The sequence below is a fragment of the Pseudorasbora parva genome, chromosome 15, assembly GCF_024679245.1.
Source record: "Pseudorasbora parva isolate DD20220531a chromosome 15, ASM2467924v1, whole genome shotgun sequence".
In the NCBI taxonomy this organism is placed as follows: domain Eukaryota; kingdom Metazoa; phylum Chordata; class Actinopteri; order Cypriniformes; family Gobionidae; genus Pseudorasbora; species Pseudorasbora parva.
In genome coordinates, this window is record NC_090186.1 from 44,654,967 (window position 1) to 44,679,226 (window position 24,260).

The following is a 24,260-nucleotide window of genomic DNA, read 5'->3' on the forward strand; positions in this document are numbered from 1 at the left end:
AATAATAAATAAAACATGACTTACCGCTCTGGTCTCGTAAAGCACCAGTTTCTGAACTCCTCCAATCACAGCGGCTGTCAGAGGCATGATGATGAAGATGATGATGATGATGCTTTCATCCAATCAGTGACCCTTCAGACAGTAAACATGCAAATGAGACACTGACCATCGCAAAGCTTTACATTCTGAAACTTCTCTGTTATTTATGGCTACAGATTATAAGATCAAGTTCATAGCCTGCAAATAATGAATCAATAATTAATCATGGATACTACGTTGTTTATATTTTGTTTAAAGCTGTTTTTTTAATTTAGCCTGTTTTGTAGAAGCTATATAATATATTTGTATGCTTCCCAGAAGAAAAAAATTATAGTACATTTACAATTGTATCGATTATAATAATATTTCTAAAGCAAAATAACGTAATTCCAATGATACCAAGATCATTAACCTAATGTCATTCTTCATAAATCTCAAATATATAAATACATAATAATAGAGATTGTAAAATAATAAATAATAATGTCATTTCAATGAACAGGTGAAATAACGCTTGAGTGAGCTCATTTCTACATATAAATATATAAATGATATGATAATACAGGAGTAATCTAATGTGAATATAAGAAGAAATGTCTCGTCATGTTTACTTCCTCTTCGCGCTTAAAAAAATAGACGGTTTCTGAATGACATTTGACGGAATTAAAACAAGTGATAAAGAAATGATACTTACATTAAGAGTACGCCTGCATGAGTGTCGATATTTGGAGAAATATTGTGCATAAACGAAACGCAACAATAAGTCATGTGACTGTCATGCAGTGCAGCTGAGACGGAGTCTCTACTGGGACAAACAACATGAACGCGAAAGCGATTTGAAAAAAGAAAAAGACCTTACTGCTCAACACTGCGCGGGATAGTTTTGTGAGTATGAAAAACATTTTAAAAAATGTTTTGTTGTTGTAAAGGCCATCAGAGTAGTTAAGCATTATTTTGATCATAGCTACATTATATGGTTTTATTATTACGGTATCAGGCTTTTATTTTGATAACCAAAAAACCGGAAGTATGAGAACGGAAATGTACCTGGCGAGCGCCGAAAAGACGAAAGGAAAGTCGGAAAGGTTCACAGTTAAAAACAGTTAAAACTACAAGGTTTAGCTTCAGTCAATTGGAGAACAAGGTTTGTAAAGAAATATATTTGAGCTATTTGAAATGTTTATCGTAAAATGTATAACTTTGTAATGCTATCGGATTGAAACTAGTGTAATGAGCTGTGTAATGTTCAAAATGTGATGGTAATGCATGGTTTATTTGCTTTTACTCAGCTCTTACGTTGGTTAATGACAAGGACGGCAATAAAATTCACTTAACCATCAGTTCTGGCCTTCTCAATATTGATTGGATGCTACAGTAAGAGCTTGACCACCGCCACATGCTGCACAACGGGGCTAAAGGATCCATCGGCAATTCCCGCGAAGTCCAGCAGAGGGCAGAAGTTGGTCAGAAAATAAAACAGTTCAACGAAAGGTGCTCAAAATGGAAGAATCACAGGCTGCTTCAGTAAGTCAAATTGACATAAATGAACAGATCACAAACTTACAACAAGAAATTCAAGATTTAAAAGACTCACTTAAAGACGAAATTGAGGATAGATCAAGCATTATAGATTCAATCAGGTGCAAGGAACGAATCTTAACAGAGTTTCAAGACAAAGCTCAAAGCATGTCAAGTTTGCCAAGACGTTCTGAAAGAGTTAAAGTACCAACAGAAAGGATGATAACATTCCAAAGGGAAGAAATGAGTAAAAGGGAAAAAAGACTAACAACTCTTTATGAACAATGGAAAATACAGGCACGCGAAACAAGAGAAAGGTTAAAGGTAGATATCACAGACAAGGAGATGTCAGAACTCGCAGACATAATAGAGAAAAGGAGAGATGATGTATTGAAGTCATATTCAGAAATAAGAAACCAAATGGCACCATCATCTGACATAAGGAGAAAGATTGATGCATGCGATGCAGTAACTCATGACATCGTAAAGATAATTCTGGAAAGATTAAGTGGTGTTGATGAGGATTTTGATGCAGAGCGCGAAAGAACTCGTTTACGTGGACTCTTAGAGCATGAGTATGCCCAGTCCATATATGGCTCAACCGCAGGTTCAAATCGCAGCCAACGGTCCTCAGCTTCACAGCTCACAGCAAAACGAGCCGACGCAGCAGCAGAGCTAGCTGCAAAGGAAGCTGAATATGAGATCGTACTAGAGGAACAAAGACAACAGGAAAGGATAAAAGCTCTAGAGGAGGAGCACAAGAAACAAATGGCAGCTCAAACATCAGAGTTGGAACGCTTGAAAGCACAGAGGGAAGTGAAAGCAGCTCGAGCCAGGTTTGAAGCATATAACAGAGAGTTATCACAGGTGGATGATGTAAAGTCAATTAAAAGTGAACAGGTGAGCCCATATTTCACACCCACACCAGCGCTCTCTTTCATTCCTGTGCAAACAGCTCCCCCTAGTGTCAGTCAACTAGCTCAAGCAGTGCAGGACAGCATTAAACTGAACAGACTTCCCACGCCAGAACCAACAGTGTTTAGTGGCGACCCTATAAGCTTCATTGAATGGAAATCCACTTTCATATCACTGATTGAACAAAAGGGCATCTCAGCAGCAGACAAATTGTACTATTTGAAAAGATACGTAACAGGCCCAGCGCGAAAATGCCTTGAAGGCACTTTCTTTAGAAATGATGAGGAAGCATATAACGACGCTTGGCACAAACTAAACCAAAGGTACGGCCAGCCTTTCGTGATTCAGAAGGCATTTAGAGAAAGGCTATCAAATTGGCCTAAAGTGCAGTCTAGAGATGCTGATGGACTAAGGGCATTTGCAGATTTCATAAATGCATGCATGCTTGCAATGCCACATGTAAAGGGTCTACAAATACTCAATGACAGTGAAGAAAACCAAAAATTGTTGCACAAACTACCAGACTGGATAAACGCGAGATGGAACAGACAGGTAACAAAGACTTTAATGGAGGGCGGTGAGTTTCCAAGTTTTATTGCCTTTGCCTCCTTCCTCTCATTAGAAGCTGAAGTCGCCTGCAATCCAGTCACCTCCATTCATGCACTTCGCTGCACTGAAACAAACAGTGACAGAAGGAACACAAAGGAAATCAAAAGGAATAAGGCAAGTGTATATAACACAAACACCACAGAACAAAGTGATAAAAGGACAATAACAAAAATACTCAATGGCTCTCCCTGCACGATGTGCCAAGGCACCCATCAACTTCACAAGTGCCCTGACCTCTTGAAAATGTCTCTAGAAAACAGAAAGAAGCATGTGAAAGACAATAGACTTTGTTATGGCTGTCTAAAACCAGGACACAGTGCTAAGGACTGCAAACGCCGCCTCACTTGTGAAACTTGCACAAAGCGACACCCGACATGTCTTCATGATGAAAACTACAGGAATGGTCTGCAAAGAGAAACACGTGTGAGCACAAACCATGCAGCTCAAGGTAGCTCATCTGAAACAGCAACAGCCATGTCACTCAACGTTGCCAGATCTGAACAGTCAGTCAGCACCTCAATGATAGTTCCAGTATGGCTGTCCACTACCACTAATCCACTCAAGGAAAAGCTGGTCTATGCCTTATTAGACACACAGAGCGACACTGTATTCATTGATCAGGATGTCACACATGAGCTGCAGGCAGATGTTTGTCCAGTAAAGTTGAAACTAACAACTATGATGGGTAGAAATGCAGTTGTAAGCAGTGGAAAGGTGTCTGATCTCTTAGTGAGAGGTTATAACTCAGCCACAGTCATTAAGCTCCCCACTGCATACACAAAGGATTACATACCTGCTAACAGAGAACACATACCTACATGTGAAACAGCCAAACAATGGAGTCACTTGCTGCCGATTATAGACGAGGTCCCTCCACTCCTCGGTTGTGAAGTAAGTCTTCTCATAGGCTATACTTGTCCTAGAGCTCTCGCACCCAAACAAGTAATCTTAGGCAAAGAAAATGAGCCATATGCCATTCACACTGATTTGGGATGGAGCATAGTTGGCAACTCGACACCATACCACGAAACCTATTCAGTGAGCAGTCTCTGTCACCGAATCATTGTTAAAGAAATCCCTCCCTCAACTCCAGCAGATGCAATACGTGTTTTGGAGAGAGATTTCAAAGAGACTGACGGGAATGAAAAGACGGTGTCACAAGAGGACTTAGTATTCCTTCAGAAACTCGAGCATGGCATAACACAGACTGAAAATGGACATTTTGAAATGCCATTACCCTTTAAAGAAAGACCACAAATGCCGGATAACAGACAACTCGCCGAAACCAGACTAAATCAGCTCAAGCGCAAATTTCTGAAAGATGAAAAATACAAAAGGGAATACATGAAATATATGAGTGACATCATCAAAAGGGGTGACGCTGAAAAGACTGACGAGGATGGACCGCCCGGAGAGACATGGTACATACCGCACCACGGCATCTATCATCCAAAGAAACCTGATCGGTTGCGCGTGGTCTTCGACTGCTCCGCAAAACACAAAGGCACCTGTCTTAATGAGCATTTACTGAACGGTCCAGATATGATCAACAACTTAACTGGTGTGCTTGTGCGCTTCAGACAGCACCAAGTAGCTCTCATGTGCGACATCGAAAAAATGTTTCACCAGTTCGAAGTCAAAGAAAATGATCGCAACTACTTACGCTTCGTATGGTGGAAAGACGAAGATATGAACAGCCAGCCACAAGCGTACAGGATGACAGTACACCTCTTTGGTGCTGTTTCATCACCCGGTTGTGCGAACTATGGACTCAAACATTTAGCCAAAGAGAACAGTTCCGCATATCCAGTTGGCTCACAGTTCGTAGCAAGAGACTTCTATGTAGACGACGGAGTCACCAGCGCAGAGACAGTAAAGGATGCTATACGACTGGCAAAGGAAGCACGTGAACTGTGCGCAAAGGGTGGACTAAGGTTACACAAATTCGTGTCCAACAACTCTGAAGTTTTAAAAAGCATTCCAGCTTCAGAGCATGCAACAGATACAAGAACAAAGGACTTGACTTTTAATGAGACACAGACTGAAAGAGCACTTGGCATTTATTGGAATGTGGAGAAGGATTGCTTTACTTTTAACATCACGCTAAAGGACCAACCACCAACCAGGCGCGGCATCTTGTCCACAGTCGCAGCAATATACGACCCCCTTGGCTTCATTGCTCCCTATGTACTCAAGGGAAAGGGGATTCTCCAAGAAATGTGTCGTCAAGGAACAGACTGGGACGACCCGCTACCTGAGCAGCTTAAGCCACGGTGGGAGTTATGGAAAGGAGATCTACACAATCTAAAAAATGTGCAAATCAGCAGATGTTATGTTCCTGCAGATTTTGGAGAAGTGGTAAAAAGAGAAATACACCACTTTTCTGATGCAAGTGCCACAGGATATGGACAGTGTTCTTATTTCAGACTCATAAACAAAAAGGAAGAGGTCCACTGTACCTTCATCATGGGCAAAGCACGCGTCTCTCCAACAAAGATCACCACGATCCCAAGGTTAGAGCTTACCGCAGCCACAGTATCAGTCGCTGTAAGTAACACGCTAAGAGAGGAACTGCTCTATGACAATATTGAAGAGTTCTTCTGGACAGACTCAAAAGTCACTCTAGGATACATAAACAACGACGCGAGGCGGTTTCACACGTTTGTTGCTAATAGAGTGCAAAAAATCCGCAACAGTACCTCACTGCAACAATGGTTTTATGTGCCTACCAGCGAAAACCCAGCAGATATAGCATCCAGGGGCACATCTGTAAATGAACTGCTTTCATCTAATTGGTTCACAGGCCCTCACTTCCTGTGGGAAAAGAAAATACAGCTTCAAACAAAAGAGACCATTGTACTTACAGTAGGAGACCCAGAGGTGAGAAAGGTACATACACTAAGCACTGAAACCGTTGAACATACAAGCCTTAGTGACCGACTCACAAGGTTCTCATCCTGGTCCCGTGCAGTCAGCGCAGTCGCACGTCTCAGACGATACCTGCTCAAAGACAAATCAAAGACACTCACAACTGTAACTGAAAGACAAAATACAGAAACTGTGATTATCAAAGACTTACAAAGACAAGCATATCAAAACGAAATCGAGACATTAAACAAAGGCAAACCACTTCCAAAGAGCAACAAAATGTACAACTTGGATGTTTTCTTAGACAGGGACAATGTGCTTAAGGTGGGAGGAAGGCTCCATCACTCATCTCTTCCCAGCTCATTTAAACATCCAACAATCATTCCCAGAGAACATCACGTCACAAAACTGATAATTGCTCATTGCCATGAGAGGGTCAATCATCAGGGAAAGGGCTACACAATGAATGAGATACGATCCACGGGCTATTGGATTCCAAAGTTAAGTCAAACGGTTGCATCTTACATTCGCCAGTGTGTGTTTTGCCGGAAACAAAGGAGACCTGTGGAAGGACAAAAAATGAGAGACTTACCATCAGAAAGAATTGAACGCTCTCCGCCTTTCACATACTGTGGTATGGACGTTTTTGGACCGTTCCTGACAAAACAAGCAAGGAAAGAATATAAAAGGTATGGCCTCCTCTTCACGTGCTTTTATTCACGTGCAATTCATGTTGAAATGTTAGAAGACCTATCAACGGACACCTTTATAAATGGACTCAGATGCTTCATCGCTCTAAGAGGCTCTGTCAGACAAATAAAATGTGATCAGGGTACTAACTTTGTTGGTGCCAAAAACGAACTGAGTGCAACACAAAGCGAAATTGACATCAGCAAACTGACAACCTTCCTTGCAGATAACCAATGTGATTTTGTCCTAAACACACCTCATGCTAGCCACGCAGGTGGAGTATGGGAACGGCAGATACGGACTGTGAGAAACGTTCTTAATGCAACACTGGCTCTCACACCAGGTCGACTAACCGACTCCTCACTCAGAACCTTCTTATATGAAGCGGCTGCTATCGTAAACAGCCGCCCCCTTACAACAGACAGTCTCAACGATCCAAACAGCTTGGAGCCGCTAACTCCAAATCATCTCGTCACAATGAAAACATCAACTCCTCTGCCCCCCCCAGGACAGTTCGTTAAGGAGGACTTATATGCACAAAAACGATGGCGTCATGTACAGTACTTGCTTGAACAATTCTGGAGCAGATGGAAAAGGGAGTACTTGCAGAACATAATGGTCAGACAAAAATGGCACAAGCCTAAAAGAAACATGCAAATAGGCGACATAGTAATGGACAAGGATGAAATGCAACCACGATCACAGTGGAAGCTTGGACGAATCTTGGACACTGTAAAAGATACAGATGGACTTGTCAGAAAGGTCAAAATAGGCTTTGCAGACAGAAATCTTAACAAAAGAGGTCAACGGGTGAACAAAATGTCTGTAGTAGAACGTCCAGTACATAAGTTAGTTCTGCTACTAGAAGATGGTAAAAGGTACATTTGTAATGCTTAAGTGTATTGAAATGATGACGTTACAGTTGTAACATGTTTCTTAGGTTATTTCTGCATTCCGGTTATGTAACTTTAACTTGAAGAAATTATTTGTGTTTTTATATGTGTAACAGCAAATAATTTGGTGGGAGTGTAAAGGCCATCAGAGTAGTTAAGCATTATTTTGATCATAGCTACATTATATGGTTTTATTATTACGGTATCAGGCTTTTATTTTGATAACCAAAAAACCGGAAGTATGAGAACGGAAATGTACCTGGCGAGCGCCGAAAAGACGAAAGGAAAGTCGGAAAGGTTCACAGTTAAAAACAGTTAAAACTACAAGGTTTAGCTTCAGTCAATTGGAGAACAAGGTTTGTAAAGAAATATATTTGAGCTATTTGAAATGTTTATCGTAAAATGTATAACTTTGTAATGCTATCGGATTGAAACTAGTGTAATGAGCTGTGTAATGTTCAAAATGTGATGGTAATGCATGGTTTATTTGCTTTTACTCAGCTCTTACGTTGGTTAATGACAAGGACGGCAATAAAATTCACTTAACCATCAGTTCTGGCCTTCTCAATATTGATTGGATGCTACAGTTGTTGTTGATGATTTGTATTTTGCTGGTGTGTTAGATAGATAGATAGATAGATAGATAGATAGATAGATAGATAGATAGATAGATAGATAGATAGATAGATAGATAGATAGATAGATAGATAGATAGATAGATAGATAGATAGATAGATAGATAGATAGATAGATAGATAGATGTTGACATGACCCATATGTTACTTTCCTTAAAGGAATACTAGTTTTAGGGATGAACTTTGTGGAGTTTTGTTAGTCCCCGCTAAAATGTACCACTGTGACCCAAGATTATGTGGGTGGTTGTCAGGGCGTTGCTATGGTGTCCCAGTGTTTTTTTTTTGTGTGTGTGCATGTTTCTGTGCTCTGAATGCATTGTGGTTGCTTGACATTGCACATATTTATTGTAAATTTCACAGTAATTAACTGTATTGTACTGTAAGACAGTTATACAGTTGCATTGTGGGAAATATCCCCCCTGGCACCATTAAAATATAGTATTTTTTTTATTTATTTACTGTAAATCGAAATACAGTATGAGTGTGAAACCTGACCAATCACAGAAAGGCTTTTATTTCCGCTTAGAGGAAGAAGAAAAAAGAAGACAGTGCAAATATTCCTACTTATTTTTTGCATTTTTATAATTTTGGTTAAACTAAATTAAAAAAACGTAAGAAAGAAAAGAAAAAAACGCCACTTATCAACGCAGTCACCTCACATCTAGGCATGGGCGTAGATTACGTGGGGGTGTGTCCCCCTCACTTTTAATAAAATGTATTTTCGTCCCCCGCACTTTTACTGGGTCTCACCGATCTTAGTCGACCCGCTCCGAGCGGGATTCGAACCGGCACGTTACCTGCGCGGAGGCGGGCAAGTTAACAGGGACGACAGCCTTCTCTAATCACGGTCACGGCGTCACGGTCAAATGTATTTACAAAGAAACCAATGTGAATACATCAAGATTTAAATTCAGAGACAAAAAATAGGCTAATCTATGCATGACCTGCCGTTTTATTCGCATCTAAATATGAGGAGGGCGCTCTCGCAGAAAGTCCAAAAGCGGATTCGTAGAGGTAATATCCAGTCACGCTGGAGCTGCAGCTGAAGGAAAACAATCGTTATGAGTGATGAAACGTGACGACGACAATCAGACGATTGCGACAATATATGCTTAATGTGTGTTTTTCAAGTCATCTCAATGTACGCTATTTATTGACAATAAAGTATAGCCTATCATATGAATAATGCAGCTTTTAATGTTTAGTATCTTCTGCTCACCAAGGCTGCATTTATGTAATCAAAAATAGTTCAAACAGTAATATTTTGAAATATTATTACAAATTAAAACAGTTTTTTTCCTATGTGAATATATAGTAATTTATTCCTGTGATCAAAGCTGAATTTATCATCATTACTCCAGTCTTCAGTGTCACATGATCCTTCACTAATCATTCTCAGATGATGATCTGATGATCAACACACATTTATGATTATTATCTGTGTTGAAAACAGTTGTGCTGCTTAAAAATGTTGTGGAAACCATGAGAGCCTACATGTTATTTTTCAGGATTCTTTAATGAATAGAAAGTTCAATGGACAGCATTTATTTGCATTTATTAAATCAATTATTATCTTTTGTAATATTAAAATTATCACTTGTGGTCAATTTAATGCATGTCTGATCAACAAAAGTATTAATTTCTCTCTTTTTTAATTTTTACCACAAATGTTTAGATGGTTTCCACAAAAATTAAGCAGCACCATGAGCAGCACAACTGATAATAATCATAAGTGTGTGTTGATCATCAGATCCTCATCTGAGAATGATCAGTGAAGGATTATGTGACACTGAAGACTGGAGTAATGATGATAAATTCAGCTTTGATCACAGGAATAAATCACACTTTACTATATATTCACACAGAGAACAGCTGGTTTACATCAGAATATATATATATATATTACATTGTATAAATATGGAGACTTAATGCACAAGTGTTTGTAGTATATAAACCAATCATAAAATTGGCACATAAAATAGGAGAATAATATTATACATATTAATTAGTGGTTATTGTTCAGCTGTGTATTTGATATCTTGCCCAATTAAAAGCAAGAGATGCGATAAATTATATTGGTCCAAAAATAATAATAAATGGTATTACGACATTTCTGTCCCCCTCACTTCTGAAAAGATGGCTACGCCCCTGCATCTGGGGGTGTAAGTAACAATATTTCGTGATATAATAATGTGACGATATGTATCGTTGATGTAATGTTTGCTTGACCGGATAGACAAAAATGAAGAGAGATTATTAATGAATTTATGTTCTGAAAATGAACCAGTCTAATGGGTTTGAAGCAACATAAGTGAGCTTAGATGACACTATTGTAATTTGTGTCTTGTTTAAAACATTGTTACCCATCAAATGATCTTACGAATTGTTTCTTTTATGTAAAGGTTTAATATGAGGATTAAGTTCCAGGTCAGCAAACGAAATGCGAAGAACTTTGGCCTGAGCCGTCATGGCTCCTCCTTCATTTTTCAGCAGGCAAATCTATTAAGATAATAAGTACGTAAGCTTCGTTTTCACCGTGGAATAAGAAATTGAGAAGATAATACCGACTTTTGATCCCACAATTTACACTTTTTGTCCTCGCAATTGCAAATTATTTATTTATTTTTTACTCTGTGGCGAAAACAAGCTTCCTTAACTAAGAGCAAAACACTTTTTTTCTTCAATGTTGTTTTCTGTTTGTTTTTTTCCCTTCTTTTTTTCTGTTATTATTAATCTTTGTCTTCTTGTTCTGGGGCCGTATTCACAAAACATCTTAAAGGTCCACTGAAATCAAAATTTATGTTTTTTATCTTTTAGTATGACTGTGTTAGCCTTAAGTTATTAATAAGCTGGTGTGTGTTCCAAAAAAATTACAAAATTTGCATTTAGGAGATATAAGCGTTCAAAACTTAACCATCGTTAAAACGAATTACAGATTTTGATGACATCATCGCAGACTTCACCTTCTCGTCAAATCTTCTGTCCAATCAAACGCTCTCTAGAATCTGAAGCCCCGCCCCCTACACGGCTGAAATCGGTCAGTTGTTAACACACATTTACTAATTTCTACACGGCTGAAAGGCTCAGAGCACATGCGATAGGAAACGATTCAGTGTAAATATGCTTTCAGCTGAGGCGAATGAAGTCTGTTTTCACATTCGTTTCACACACACACACACACACACCAATGGCTCTGGTCTAAAGTTAGACTACAGACACGAGAGCGGATCATATGCGCGAGTCGGCGCAGACACACATATCGACTCATTTGAATTCTGCACAGAATGCTGTTTTTCAGAGCGATATGGAGGAGATTATGATGATAAACGGTTAGAGGAAACTGGCTTTACCAGAACGGCTCTTGTCAAACTGGGATATTATTAACGAAACGCTATTGGCTGTTTCAAAAAAGGGGAGGAGCTTCTAACAGCTGGAGCCGTTTCAGGGGAAATTACGTCAACACATTGAATAATGTGGCGCGATTCGAAGCCCTTCAGCGGGGCTTTAAAGGAATAGTTGCTTGTATATTGCATGTCATGAGCACCAAGTTAAGTGAACTTAAATATGCAAGTTTTAGGAGACTCCATTACTCAATTCAATTAAGGGAACGAGTTTACTCAAATCAATTGAGTTCAATTAACTTATTAGGGTTTTCAGTGCAGAGAAATTTTGGTCAGAATTGTTCATGTTAATCTTATTTTGTGAGTGACTTTTCGTTCTGGTTTAAAGATGTTTTCTTTGGTTTGTTTCACTACTCAAAAGGGAAACATTACATAATTTATTTGTGTTTCTTACTAGCTAAATTCCACATAAGCAAAATATTTCTGTCTCTAAACCTCACTTTTCTCTATTCAAAGATGATCTAGAGAAGTAAATGGAAACTATCCAGAGCTCTGTTAATCCCAAAGCAATTAAAACTATCTTTATTCAACCTTCTTGTCCTCTTAAGGTGTACGGTTTTTTAATGTTGTTTTTTATGTTACCCTGGCAGCTGACTTGTGTCTATGTATCCTTTTGTCTCTTTTTTCCATGTCTATGTATTGCTTTAATATTGTGATGTTTTATAAATAAAATAAAACTTTAAAAAGCGGTGACGTCATGCAGTGATTAAAAGCGCCACAGCGGCCTCTAGCGGCCGACACACGCCATCTCACCTTCATCCGGCACACAATCCACACACACATAGACTGTAAAACAATTATTAGTGCGAATATCATGTTATAGCAGAAATATGAATCAAATGTCTGTCATTAACACAAACCTAGAGCTCGCAAGCATCAAAAAAACACCATATTTTGCTAAAATCCGGCTTGTTTACATTATGTATTTACGCTAATGTTCATTAACGTGTTATTATCAAATAAATACTTGTTTTATTAACTTTTTTGCATTATTAATGTAACTATAACTACAAAGAATTTAAATGACAGAAGTTTCTCTAAGTTCTTTAATAGTGTGGCCTTCTGTTCTGTAATATCAGTTTGGTTAAGTGTTTTATCTTTATCTTCATAGCTCGCTGATCAACGTTTTGGTTTATTTGAGCTGTTTGTGGGTAAATATTGCACTTAATCCAGCACTATTTGTTGTACGTGTTCTAAACATAGACTGTGAAAAAAGCATCACGTTTTACAGACACGATTCAGTGAGCCGTCCATATGATTCAGATGAACCGATTAAGGCTGTTACGCTAATTCAGGGATTCACAGTTTTTTTTTAATCTAAAATATTTACAGAAGGAGGTCTCTTAAAATTTTAGTAACATTTAAAATGATTGACCCTTTTAATGATTTAATTATAAGTTTTTCATCAACAGTTCGGAAAAACCTGCGCGAACTCGACCAATACATGGAAAAGAACCGACTCAGTGATTCATTCACAAACCGGGAATCGACAGTTGCGATTTTCTAGTGACAGAAAAAACTCTCGACGTTATTGATAAACTATTGGGTGGATAAATTATTTTTCGATAGACAAATGACAAAAATATCTCTCACAAGTAGAGAATGAATCAGTTTACCATAAAAAAGTATTTTCTGATAATTTGGCACCAATAGTAGACGCTTGTAAACAAATAAATGCATTCACAAAATTCTACATTAAATACATATATAAATAAATGCGCAAATAAATACATTAATCCACATGTGCCTGCATGAATAAATGGGTGACTTGATTGAATATTTTTTCAATGTTTCTTGGTATTTATTTTTTCCTTGATGCAATATGCTAATAAAGAGGGCGTCAACAGTCATCAGCCAATGGTGGCACACAGACCGCCTTCAGATGTTTGATTGGCACCTGCTTATTAGCATATTGCACCAAGGAAAAATAAATACATTACATTTAATAATAAATAAACAGTTATAAGAGGGGAAAAGGACAACTTTTAGTTTAGCATTCCATTTAACATTTTTATGTAATCCCCAAACATCTCTCACATTTAATTATCTAGGCCTATATAGTTAATTTATGCAGGAATATGTGGATTTATTTGCACATTTATTTATTAATTTATGTAGAATTTTGTGGATTGTTACTTTTTTGCATATTTATTGTTTTTGCAGATTGTCCTCCATAAACATCATGTTACAGCAAAAATATGACAGAAGTCTGTCATAACACAAACCCAGAGCATCAAAACACACACCAAATGTTGCTATAATCTGACTTGTTTACATAATCAAACACACAAATACCAAATGAATGTCATTCCGCAGACAAAAACGATGCACATTAAATAATGAAACTAACGAAAAAAAGCCTGTGTGTATTTTGAAAAGATGACTTTATTCACGTGATGGCGTGTGATTGTCAGTGCACCTTGGGTTTAAGCATCAGACTTGGAGTGCACCGTGGCAGTGGAAAGGTCAAAGGTCAGGATTCGTGTCTTGAGATAGAGGCTTTATTCAGTGGGTCAAACACAAGGTGCATTATCGTCACATCTCATTCGAAAGCAACACAACGGACAACACTCAAAACTGCAGATCAATCACGTCATATAAAAGTCCCAAAAAGGAGCGATCCCGTCCGCCGTAACCGAACAGACACAGGTTGAGTTTGCACTGGAGATGCCATGGCCCTCTGATTCCCCGTCGACAGTCCCAACGTGTGTAAACTTCGACTAGTGTAACCCTGAGCGGAGTGTGTGAGTGGAACGCGTTTGGAAGACAGGAACCGTCCGTCTCGGACACAGAGCTGATAATCTGCTACAAGACGCCTAAAGTTTCTAACCTGTTTCTCAGTCTCAGAGGAGCAACACGTCCAGATTAAAGCCACGGTCGCATTTCAGATCGGCCACAGCGAGAATCAGCAGCGTTTGGATGGCAAACGTGTGCAGCATTTTTAATACGGACATGAATCATTATATATATAACTTGAAATATTGTGCATATGGGTTTAAAAATAAAAAGTAGCACAGGGCAATCGATTAATCGCATTCGAAATACAAGTTTATGTTTACATAGTCAGTGATGGGCGTAACGCATTACAAGTAACTCCTCAAGTTACGTAATCAGATTACTTTTTCGAGTAACTAGTGAAGTAACGCATTACAAGTAACTCGAGTTACGTAATCAGATTACTTTTCAAGTAACTAGAAAAGTAACGCATTACAAGTAACTCGAGTTACGTAATCAGATTACTTTTCAAGTAACTAGAAAAGTAACGCATTACAAGTAACTCGAGTTACGTAATCAGATTACTTTTCAAGTAACTAGTAAAGTAACTTGAGTTACGTAATCAGATTACTTTTCAAGTAACTAGAAAAGTAACGCATTACAAGTAACTCGAGTTACGTAATCAGATTACTTTTCAAGTAACTAGTAAAGTAACTTGAGTTACGTAATCAGATTACTTTTTCGAGTAACTAGTAAAGTAACGCGTTACAAGTAACTCGAGTTACGTAATCTGATTACTTTTCAAGTAACTAGAAAAGTAACGCATTACAAGTAACTCGAGTTACGTAATCAGATTACTTTTCAAGTAACTAGTAAAGTAACTTGAGTTACGTAATCAGATTACTTTTTTGAGTAACTAGTAAAGTAACGCGTTACAAGTAACTCGAGTTACGTAATCAGATTACTTTTTCGAGTAACTAGTAAAGTAACGCATTACAAGTAACTTGAGTTACGTAATCAAATTACTTTTTCAAGTAACTAGTAAAGTAACGCATTACAAGTAACTTGAGTTACGTAATCAGATTACTTTTTCAAGTAACTAGTAAAGTAACTAGTAAAGTAACTTGAGTTACGTAATCAAATTACTTTTTCAAGTAACTAGTAAAGTAACTAGTAAAGTAACTTGAGTTACGTAATCAAATTACTTTTTCAAGTAACTAGTAAAGTAACTTGAGTTGCTTACCGTAACATAACGTAACGCATTACTTTCTTAAAAAGTAACTAAGTAACACAGTTACTTTTTAAGGGAGTAACGCAATATTGTAATGCATTACTTTTCCATCATTAACTTTCTCCAACACTGCTCATAATACAGTCAAACCAACATTTATTCAGACACATTTTCAGAGTTTATGCGCTATGGTTTAGAAAATGCTTCATTTAGTTCAGTCCGTGGGGTCAAAGGTCACATTAGCAATTAAAGAACAAACACTTCAGCAAAACATGCTCAGCTCAGTGTCGGGATCATTTGTGGTTTGACTGCATATGTGTGTGTACTGTGTATTATTATTATTATTAATAATATATAAATACACTCCATCTATATATTTAAGATATACTTGCGTGAGTATTATATTTATATAATTTATCATATATAAATATTTTATATATAAATATAAAAATGTTCTTAAATGCGTACATACATGTGTGTGTATTTATATGGTCATAATTATACACCGTACACACACACACACACACACACACACGTGACCCTGGAGCACACAACCACCGTGGTTACAGTTATTCATGAGAGGTGCATAATTAACGCATTATATATTAAGGCTTTCATAAATAAATTAGTCTATTTTGTGACCGTGGAGCTCATAAGCAGTCCTAATCTCTCGGGTATATCTGAGCCAGAGCCAACTATACATCATAAGGGTCAAAATTATACATTTCTCTTTTATGGCAAAAATCATTAGGATATTAAGATCATGTTCAACGACGATATTCAGCACATTTTCATATCATAAATGTATAATTAGTAGTAATATGCATTGAGGACTTCATTTGGACAACTTTAAAGGAGATTTTCTCAATATTTAGATTTTTTTGCACCCTCAACTTCCATCATATTAATAGAAAGATTATCTATTCAGCTTTTTTAGATTAAAAAACCCTTATTTGTTGTCACGTATTTTATTTAAACTTTTATTTTAGATGAATCGATTGCCCAGCACTAAATAACGTAACGTCTTGTGTCCTTTGCATGGAAAAGAGCATTTCTTTTCTGTTAAGTGCATACCGGTTCAGAACTATTGCATTAATATGCATTGATTCAGCGTCCCTGATTCATGATAAACCGTCTCATAACATCAGGCGAAAGATTACGACCGGGGTCAAATAATGTGCTCGTGAACTGAGGTCTGTCTACAGCTTGTGAGGTAAAGTAGAGCGTCTGAGTCTCTAAACCCTGTTGAGTGTGTAGCTTATAATGCTCAGATGCACAGTGCGAGGTGTGCAGGCATGTGTGTGTGTGTGTGTGTGTGTGAGACCACTACTGGGCACACTTCAGAACAATAACTTTCATCAGTGATGCACTGTAAAAAAAAAAAAAAATTTTTTAAAAACTGTTAATTTTCGTTGGTTTAACTTAAAAAAGTAAGTAACCTGGTTGCCTTAAAATTTTGAGTTTATTGAAATTAAAAATGTGAGTTGATGCAATGAAGGAAATTTGTTTAATAAATAGAAACTCAAAATATTGTATCTGAACCACATAAAAAATGTGATAAATCATGAAAATAGCACAATTTGGCTGCGTCATCACAAATAAAACACACAATTACCCAATATGCTCACAAAAATTAATAGTATTTTGATAAAGGTTGTCGAATCTCAAAAAATGTTCATTGTATTAACTCAAAATTTTAATTTCAATAAACTCAATTTTAAGGCAACCAGGTAACTTATTTTCTAAATAATTGTTTGCAGTGTGTGTTATGTCGTGGTGAGGTGTTTTCCACTTTAATCTTCACGCCGCTGTTCTTTATAGTGCTTAACCCTCTGGTGTCCTTCGTTAAATTAAACTCTATTTTCAGTCAAAGCAATGGATTATCTTTTTGTTCAATAATATTTGTTCTTTTTCATCTTGAATTTCAAGACAATTTGATAGTACTGATGAATATTTATGAAATAATATTTAATAATTAACTTTATTCCCATTGAAAATAATACAAAAACTCCTAATGTGTGTATTACTTTTCAATTAAAGCAGTATTTCATGTTAAAATATACAAAACGCCTTTAAAATAAAACATTTTGAAGGCAGATTAGTGTCATTTGGTGAGTGTAATGCATTACATGGTGTGTGTGCGTGTTTGTGTGAGTGTGTGTGCATGCATCCGTTTGTGTGTTCGTGTGTGTGTGTGTGTGCGCGTGCATGCGTTTTTGTGTATGAGTGTGTGTGTGTGTGTGTAAGTGTTTGTGTGAGAGTTTGTTTGTGTGCGTGAGTAAGTGTGTGTAAGAGTGTGTGTTTGTTTATGTGTGAGAGAGAGTTTGTATTTGTGTTACGGAGTGAGGGAGGGAGTAAATGTGTATGAGAGAGAGTGAGCGTGTGAGAGAGTGGTAGTGTTTTTTTAAATGTGTGTTGTGTGTGTGTGCTTTTTATAAGTGTGAGCATGTGTGGGTGCCTGAGTGTGTGTTTATGTATAGTAAATATGTGTGTGCGTGTGTGTGACTGTTTGTGTTTAAGTCAGTGTGTGTGTGTGTGTGAGAGAGAGAGTGTTTCAAACTCTTAACGTTTTAGAGTTAATCCCTTCATTGCTATATCATGGCTAATTTGTTGATGATACACACTTTTCTGTATTTCCTATATAATTTTTCACAACATTAAGCTTTTTTGTGGTCATTTAGTCTAATGACAATCTGATAAAGTTGTGATTTTTAACGAGTCTCAACGAGCTTCATGAGAGGGTTAAAGTCACATAAAGTGAGTTAAAAGATGAAGATTACTAGGTATAGGGTTAGGCCACAAAAACACCAGTGTGTGTGTGTGTGTGAGAGATGGGTAGGTTTAGGGGCAGTGTGTGTGTGTGTAAAACCATTACGCCTCTGGAATGTCCCCACATTTCAGAAAAACAAACGTGTGTGTGTGTGTGTGTGTGTGTGTGAGAGAATGACGTACTGATGAAAGTTATCCTGAAGCGAAACACTCAGTGGAGTTAGCGCTAGCACCAGGAGATCGCAGCCGGATCGTACATTCATCATCCGAGACGCGAGTCGGCAAACTCTCCTGGACTCAAATCATATCATGTACAGAAAATAAGATATATTTATATATATATATATAATCTATATACTGCTATATGTGAAACACTTGTATATAAAACAAGTTACTAAACAAGCTTTAGTAACACAGTCATGTAGAAAAATATGACATCTTGACAAGTTGAAACGACTACGGCATATACTGCGGCTACAACCGGCATTAAACGCTAGAACATTCTAGAAATCAAAGAAAAGAAGAAGAAGAAATCAGGAGGGCTGACGAGCACACGGACCGCTCGCTTCTCCGGCTGTTTATTGCTGAAAACAAGCGCTTGATAGAGGAGTGTGTGTTGAGGATCGGTCCGTGTGTGAGCGTTTCGGCCGCTGAGAGGCGAAGGAGGTCAGGAGTCTCACACTGCGTTACGGAGAGAAGCCTTCAGTGAGCAGGAGCGAGTGTGTGTGTGTGTTCCCCCATCAGAGTGTGTGTGTGTGTGTGTTCCCCCATCAGAGTGTGTGTGCCTGTTCCCCCATCAGAGTGTGTGTGTTTGTGTGAGTGTGTGTGTTTGTGTGTGTGTGTGTGTGTGTGTGTGTGTGTGTGTGTGTGTGTGTGTTCCCTCATTGGGCGTCTGGTCTAAACCAGCTGTGTTCAGGAGCTTTGTTGGAGCGTTGCTATTGTGAGGAACTGAAAACCACTGACCACTGACCAACACACACCTGCTCTAAAGTCAATAGTGCAGTATTTCTGTGTTATTTAAAGAGTGTGTTAGTAATATGAGCCTATAGGTGGAGCAGAACACGCATACACTGATTTTACACATGCATGCACTCACACATGCGCACCCACACACACACTCATACACGCTCTCACACGCACACACTCACACACAGTCGGAATTATTACATTTCCGATAGCACGTGAAGGCAGCATAACCCTTTAAAGTGAATTATTCGTCCTGACATTGGTGTCAATGAAGGCCTTTCTGAGCCATCGGATTCGACACTAATATCTTCATCTGTGTGTGAAGATGAACGGAGGTCTTCCTAATGTCGTTCGACACCCGTGATTAATGACAGAACTCCCTTTTTTGGCTGAACTAACCCTTTAAACCCATTATCCGTAACGTTTTGGTGAGACTCCCGACCGCTTTCGTCCCCTCGTTCGGCCCCGTCATCAATCGATGGGCCCCTGGAAGATGAGGCGTGTGTGCGCGGGGGCCAGCGGGGCCGAGCAGAAGGGGCAGGTGGGCCTGAAGGCGTGAGTGCCGTGGGGCAGTGGCGTCTCGGCCCAGTACCGAACCGTCTTCTCGGAGCACACGTGACCACACGGCACGAAGGCATGCGTCGGCGGACCCGCGTCCACATAGAAGGCCGGCTCGCCGCCCAACCACAGCGGCACATAGGGGCCGACGGTCCGGCACAGAGGGCACTCTCTGCGGCCCCCGGAGCCGCCACCGTCCTCCTGGTCCCGGTGCCGCTCTGGCCGCTGGCCCCAGTCGTGCCGGCCGTGGACGTGTCCGCAGGAGAGGTAGGCCCAGGGCTGGCGCTCCTCCAGGCTGTGGCTCCGCGGGAGGCTGGGGAAGGCCAGCGTGCTCAGGCCCACGGGGCACTGGGGCCGCGCCGCATTCAGCTCCAGCCGGAGGGCCTCCAGGTGCCGCAGCGTCGGAGCCTTTAGTAGCCCGTCAGCCGTTCGCCACAGCAGCGTCGCTCCACACAGATCCACCAGAGAGCCGTCCTGCAGCGCGCTGCTCTCGCCCTGAGCCTGCACACACACACACGTTTGTTTTTGTGAAATGTGGGGACACTCCATAGGCATAATGGTGTTTATACTGTACAGATCGTATTTTGTATCCCCCTACACTGCTCTTAAACCTACCCATCACACACACACACAGAGCCCCTAATCCTACCCATCACACACACACACACACACACAGCCCCTAAACCTACCCATCACACACACAAACACAGAGCCCCTAAACCTACCCATCACACACACACACACACACACAGCCCCTAAACCTACCCATCACACACACACAGCCCCTAAACCTACCCATCACACACACACACACACAAACACACACACACACACACACACACACACACACACACACACACACACACACACACACACACACACACGTGAAGACAGGGTTCTGACCAAGCAGCAACCTAAAACTAATAACGACTTATATAGTGATGGCCGATTTCAAAATAAAGATTCGAACTGTTATGATTCAGTGAATTGATTCATGATTCGGATCGCGTGTCAAACTGCTGAAATCACGAGACATTGGCGATCCGAATCATGAAACGATTCACTGAATCATAACGGTTCGAATCTTTATTTTGAAATCGGCCATCACTATATAAGTCGTTATTTAGTGTTTTTTGCGCACTAACTCTATTCTGGCCTCTTCATCAATGATTGTAGAGCCGCTGTAGTGAGATGGGCTTTGGGTAAGTAATTAATGAGAGAATTGTCATTTATGGCTAATATTATGGCTTTAATTAAACTAACCCTTTAAGGTCACAAGAGCTCATAATTACCAGCGGTCCACGGATGGGGCCGGACCGGGTCTCTCTGAGCGCATACACGTCTCCACACACTGAGATCTCCCTCCATAGGCCCTGCTTGGGCTCTTCGGGGAAGCCCGGCGGATGCATCACTAGCACGCCATTGGTGGTGAGTCCGTCCATGTGACCGTCCGGATTCTTCCATTTAGTTGCTTTCTCCTGCATGAGAGATGCTTTTTGATTAGGAGTCTGTGTGAACTGACAAAATGCATTTAATATATTGGCCATATTTTCTTATCAGGCCGATAACGAAAACATAAAAAATAATCATATATCGGCCGATACCGATATGGTGCCGATATATTTGTCTTTAGTCGCTACTTACGTTTCATTGTGACTTTAAAAACATCTTTTTAACATAAAAAATATTAGTGGCTCCTATCCAACATCTGAACCCTACTAGAGATGCACGATATGAACATTTTGGCCGATAACCAGTAATTCTTTATATTCGAATGCCGATAACCGATATTTTGTCTGATAAATTTAAATCCAAATTTCTTAACATTTTTGAGAGCCTGATTTCAAAACAAAAGTCTCACCATTAAAAGCCAAGTCTGGGTTTTATATATCAGCCAAATTTTCTTACTGGTCAATAACAATAACATTAAAAATGATCATATATCGGCCAATACCGATATGGTGCCAATATATCGTGTCTTTGATTGCTACTTACATTTCATTGTGACTTTAAAAACATCTTCATATAAAAATATTAGTGGCTTCTATCCAACATCTGAACCCTACTAGAGATGCACGATATGAACATTTTTGGCTGATAACCGATAATTCTTAAAATTTGAAAGCCGATAACCGATATTTTGGCTAAAAAATGTAATCATATTATTTTTGAGAGCCTGATTACAAAACAAAAATCTCACCATTAAAAGCCAAGTCTGTGTTTAATATATCAGCCAAATTCTCTTATCGGGCCGTTAACATTTACATTAAATATAATCATATATCAGCCGATACCGATATGGTGCTGATATAACGTGTCTTTATTTGCTACTTATGTTTCACCTTTTTAATATAAAAATATAGTGGCTACTAACCAACATCTGAACCCTAACAATGATGGTTGTGTCCGGTTTTCTGTAATAAATAATACCAACCCCCAGGAAGATGTTCTTGGAGGAGTCGAAGCCGGCGGCGTAGATGCGGGCGGTGAATGGAGGGTTGCGGTCACAGACGATCCTGCAGGCGAAGCGGGAGATGGTGCTGGGCGCCGCAGACGAATCCTCGCTCTCCTTGGAGCCTCCCGGTGTGTCCGTCACCACGAAGTCTATAGGACTCTCCGTGGAGCGACCGATCTGCAACGGCATTATGGGACAGATCAGCCTCAGTTATTTACTTCATGCTGCCTTTATACAGAGCTCGACTTTAAAGGGTTAGAGACATCAGTGGGTTAATTAGAGTCTCTTGAAGCATCCAAAATACATTTGGGTCCAAAAATAACAAAAACTACGACTTTATTCAGCATTGGCTTCTCTTCCGCGTTTGTGTTCAATCCTCAAATAAAGATTCAAACGGTTATGAATCAGCGTGCAGAATAAAGTTCATGACAATGCTGGATAAAGTCGTAGTTTTTTGTTATTTTTGGACCCAAATGTATTTTGGATGCTTCAGAGACTCTAATTAACCCACTGATGTCTCATATGGACTACTGTGATGATGTTTTTATTCCCTTTCTGGACATGGACAGTATAGTGTGCATACACTTGCATACGCTCTCGGACTAAATATAAAATATCTTAAACTGTGTGTGAAGATGAGCGGAGGTCTGACGGGTGTGGAGCGACATTAGGGAGAGGAGTTAATGACAGACATTTCATTATGGCTGAACTAACCCTTTAATGTCGAGCTTTGCCTTTATAATGAACACGATGCTCTGCAGACTCACCTGGAACATGTCGGTGTCGTTGTCATGGCAATACTCCACCACCACGGTCTGGCTCCTGGAGAGGGTGAAGGAGATGCTGTGCTGCCCCCTGCTGTTCACCGCCTGCAACCAAAGGTCACGCAGCGTCACAATCCCACAATTCCCTCTGCATTTGCCCTTCAGTGCACCTGAAATGCGCTGAATAAAACACACACCTTGCTGTCGTGAGGGTTGCTGAGGATGTGCACCGTGCTGGGCTTGACGCCGTTGGCTTTGGCCCTCCGGTACAGAGCAAAGCGGCTCCTCTTACGGCCGCGGTCTCCTCCTGGCAGAGAGCCATTATACCTGCAACACATTCAGATTCACATCATCTCATATCTCAGTCTGTTCTGGATAAACACACAATAAGGAAGTTTGTGCTTCAAATAGAGATTGTCATTCTTCCACGATTCTGAACAGACAAGAGACAGCTAAACACAACAACGTGTCATTTACTAGAGGGTCTGATGAAATGTTAATTGCTGCAGTCTATTGAAAATGTTTCATTAATTTAGTCCTGTCTAATTGATTAATCGCATTCAAAATATGTGTGTGTACTGTGTATAATAATTACCTATGATATAGATAGAGAGAGAGAGAGAGAGAGAGAGAGAGAGAGAGAGAGAGAGAGAGAGAGAGAGAGGAGAGAGAGAGAGAGAGAGAGAGAGAGAGAGAGAGAGAGAGAGAGAGAGAGAGAGAGAGAGAGAGAGAGAGAGAGAGAGAGAGAGAGAGAGAGGTAGGTAGGTAGGTAGGTAGGTAGGTAGATAGATAGATAGATAGATAGATAGATAGATAGATAGATAGATAGATAGATAGATAGATAGATAGATAGATGACAGACGGATAGATAGATAGATAGATAGATAGATAGATAGATAGATAGATAGATAGATAGATAGATAGATAGAGAGAGAGAGAGATTTTTTTTATTTTCAAACCCCTTTTATTACAATTCACAGAAACTAGTTACATATCACACACTGCCATTAAAACCAATAAAATCATTATTTTCTAAAAGAAAGAAAAATACAACTCCTCTTCAACAACATCACAAAGAGTCTTATTTAGACACCAAATGGCCTTAAACGATGAAACATCATGCATTAATCTATAATAGTGATAATCAATTAAAATCCTAGATTTTACTAAGTTTAAAAAAAAAATGCTTTAAAACTGATGCAAACATATTGCTCAATTTTTTCTTTTCTTGTGG

General features: G+C 39.3%; 2 protein-coding genes across 3 annotated transcripts in view; both read right to left on the reverse strand.

The window, feature by feature from the left end:
• fig4a (FIG4 phosphoinositide 5-phosphatase a) overlaps positions 1–18,491 on the reverse strand; it is a 130,912-nt gene extending 112,421 nt beyond the window's left edge. Inside the window, exons 1-2 of one of the 2 annotated variants that reach the window (XM_067418332.1) lie at positions 18,467–18,491; positions 25–132 (exon numbers count right to left, since the gene is read on the reverse strand). In XM_067418332.1, coding sequence (XP_067274433.1) covers positions 25–87 — 63 coding nt within the window. In that variant the 5' untranslated portion in view covers positions 88–132; positions 18,467–18,491. Of the gene's footprint in view, positions 1–24; positions 133–733; positions 859–18,466 lie in introns of those variants that run through there. The other variant, XM_067418331.1, reaches the window with a different exon arrangement.
• Positions 18,492–18,606: 115 nt separating this feature from the next.
• LOC137041736 (E3 ubiquitin-protein ligase pellino homolog 2) lies at positions 18,607–23,553 on the reverse strand. Its single transcript, XM_067418345.1, has 5 exons — positions 23,224–23,553; positions 23,030–23,131; positions 22,242–22,439; positions 21,100–21,285; positions 18,607–20,308 (listed from the first exon to the last, which is right to left on the reverse strand). The coding sequence occupies exons 1-5, from the start codon at positions 23,362–23,364 to the stop codon at positions 19,721–19,723; spliced, it is 1,215 nt and encodes a 404-aa protein (XP_067274446.1). The 5' UTR covers positions 23,365–23,553; the 3' UTR covers positions 18,607–19,720.
• Positions 23,554–24,260: the final 707 nt, after the last annotated feature.

Excerpts from the sequence above, each read along its gene's own strand:
- LOC137041736 (XM_067418345.1), bottom strand. The coding sequence starts at position 23,364 with ATGTGTTGCAGGTATAATGGCTCTCTGCCAGGAGGAGACCGCGGCCGT. Across the intron at positions 21,286-22,241 it reads CCAAGAACATCTTCCTGGGG|GAGAAAGCAACTAAATGGAA; the intron begins GTTGGTATTATT and ends TCTCTCATGCAG. Across the intron at positions 20,309-21,099 it reads GCCCCATCCGTGGACCGCTG|GCTCAGGGCGAGAGCAGCGC; the intron begins GTAATTATGAGC and ends GTGTGTGTGCAG.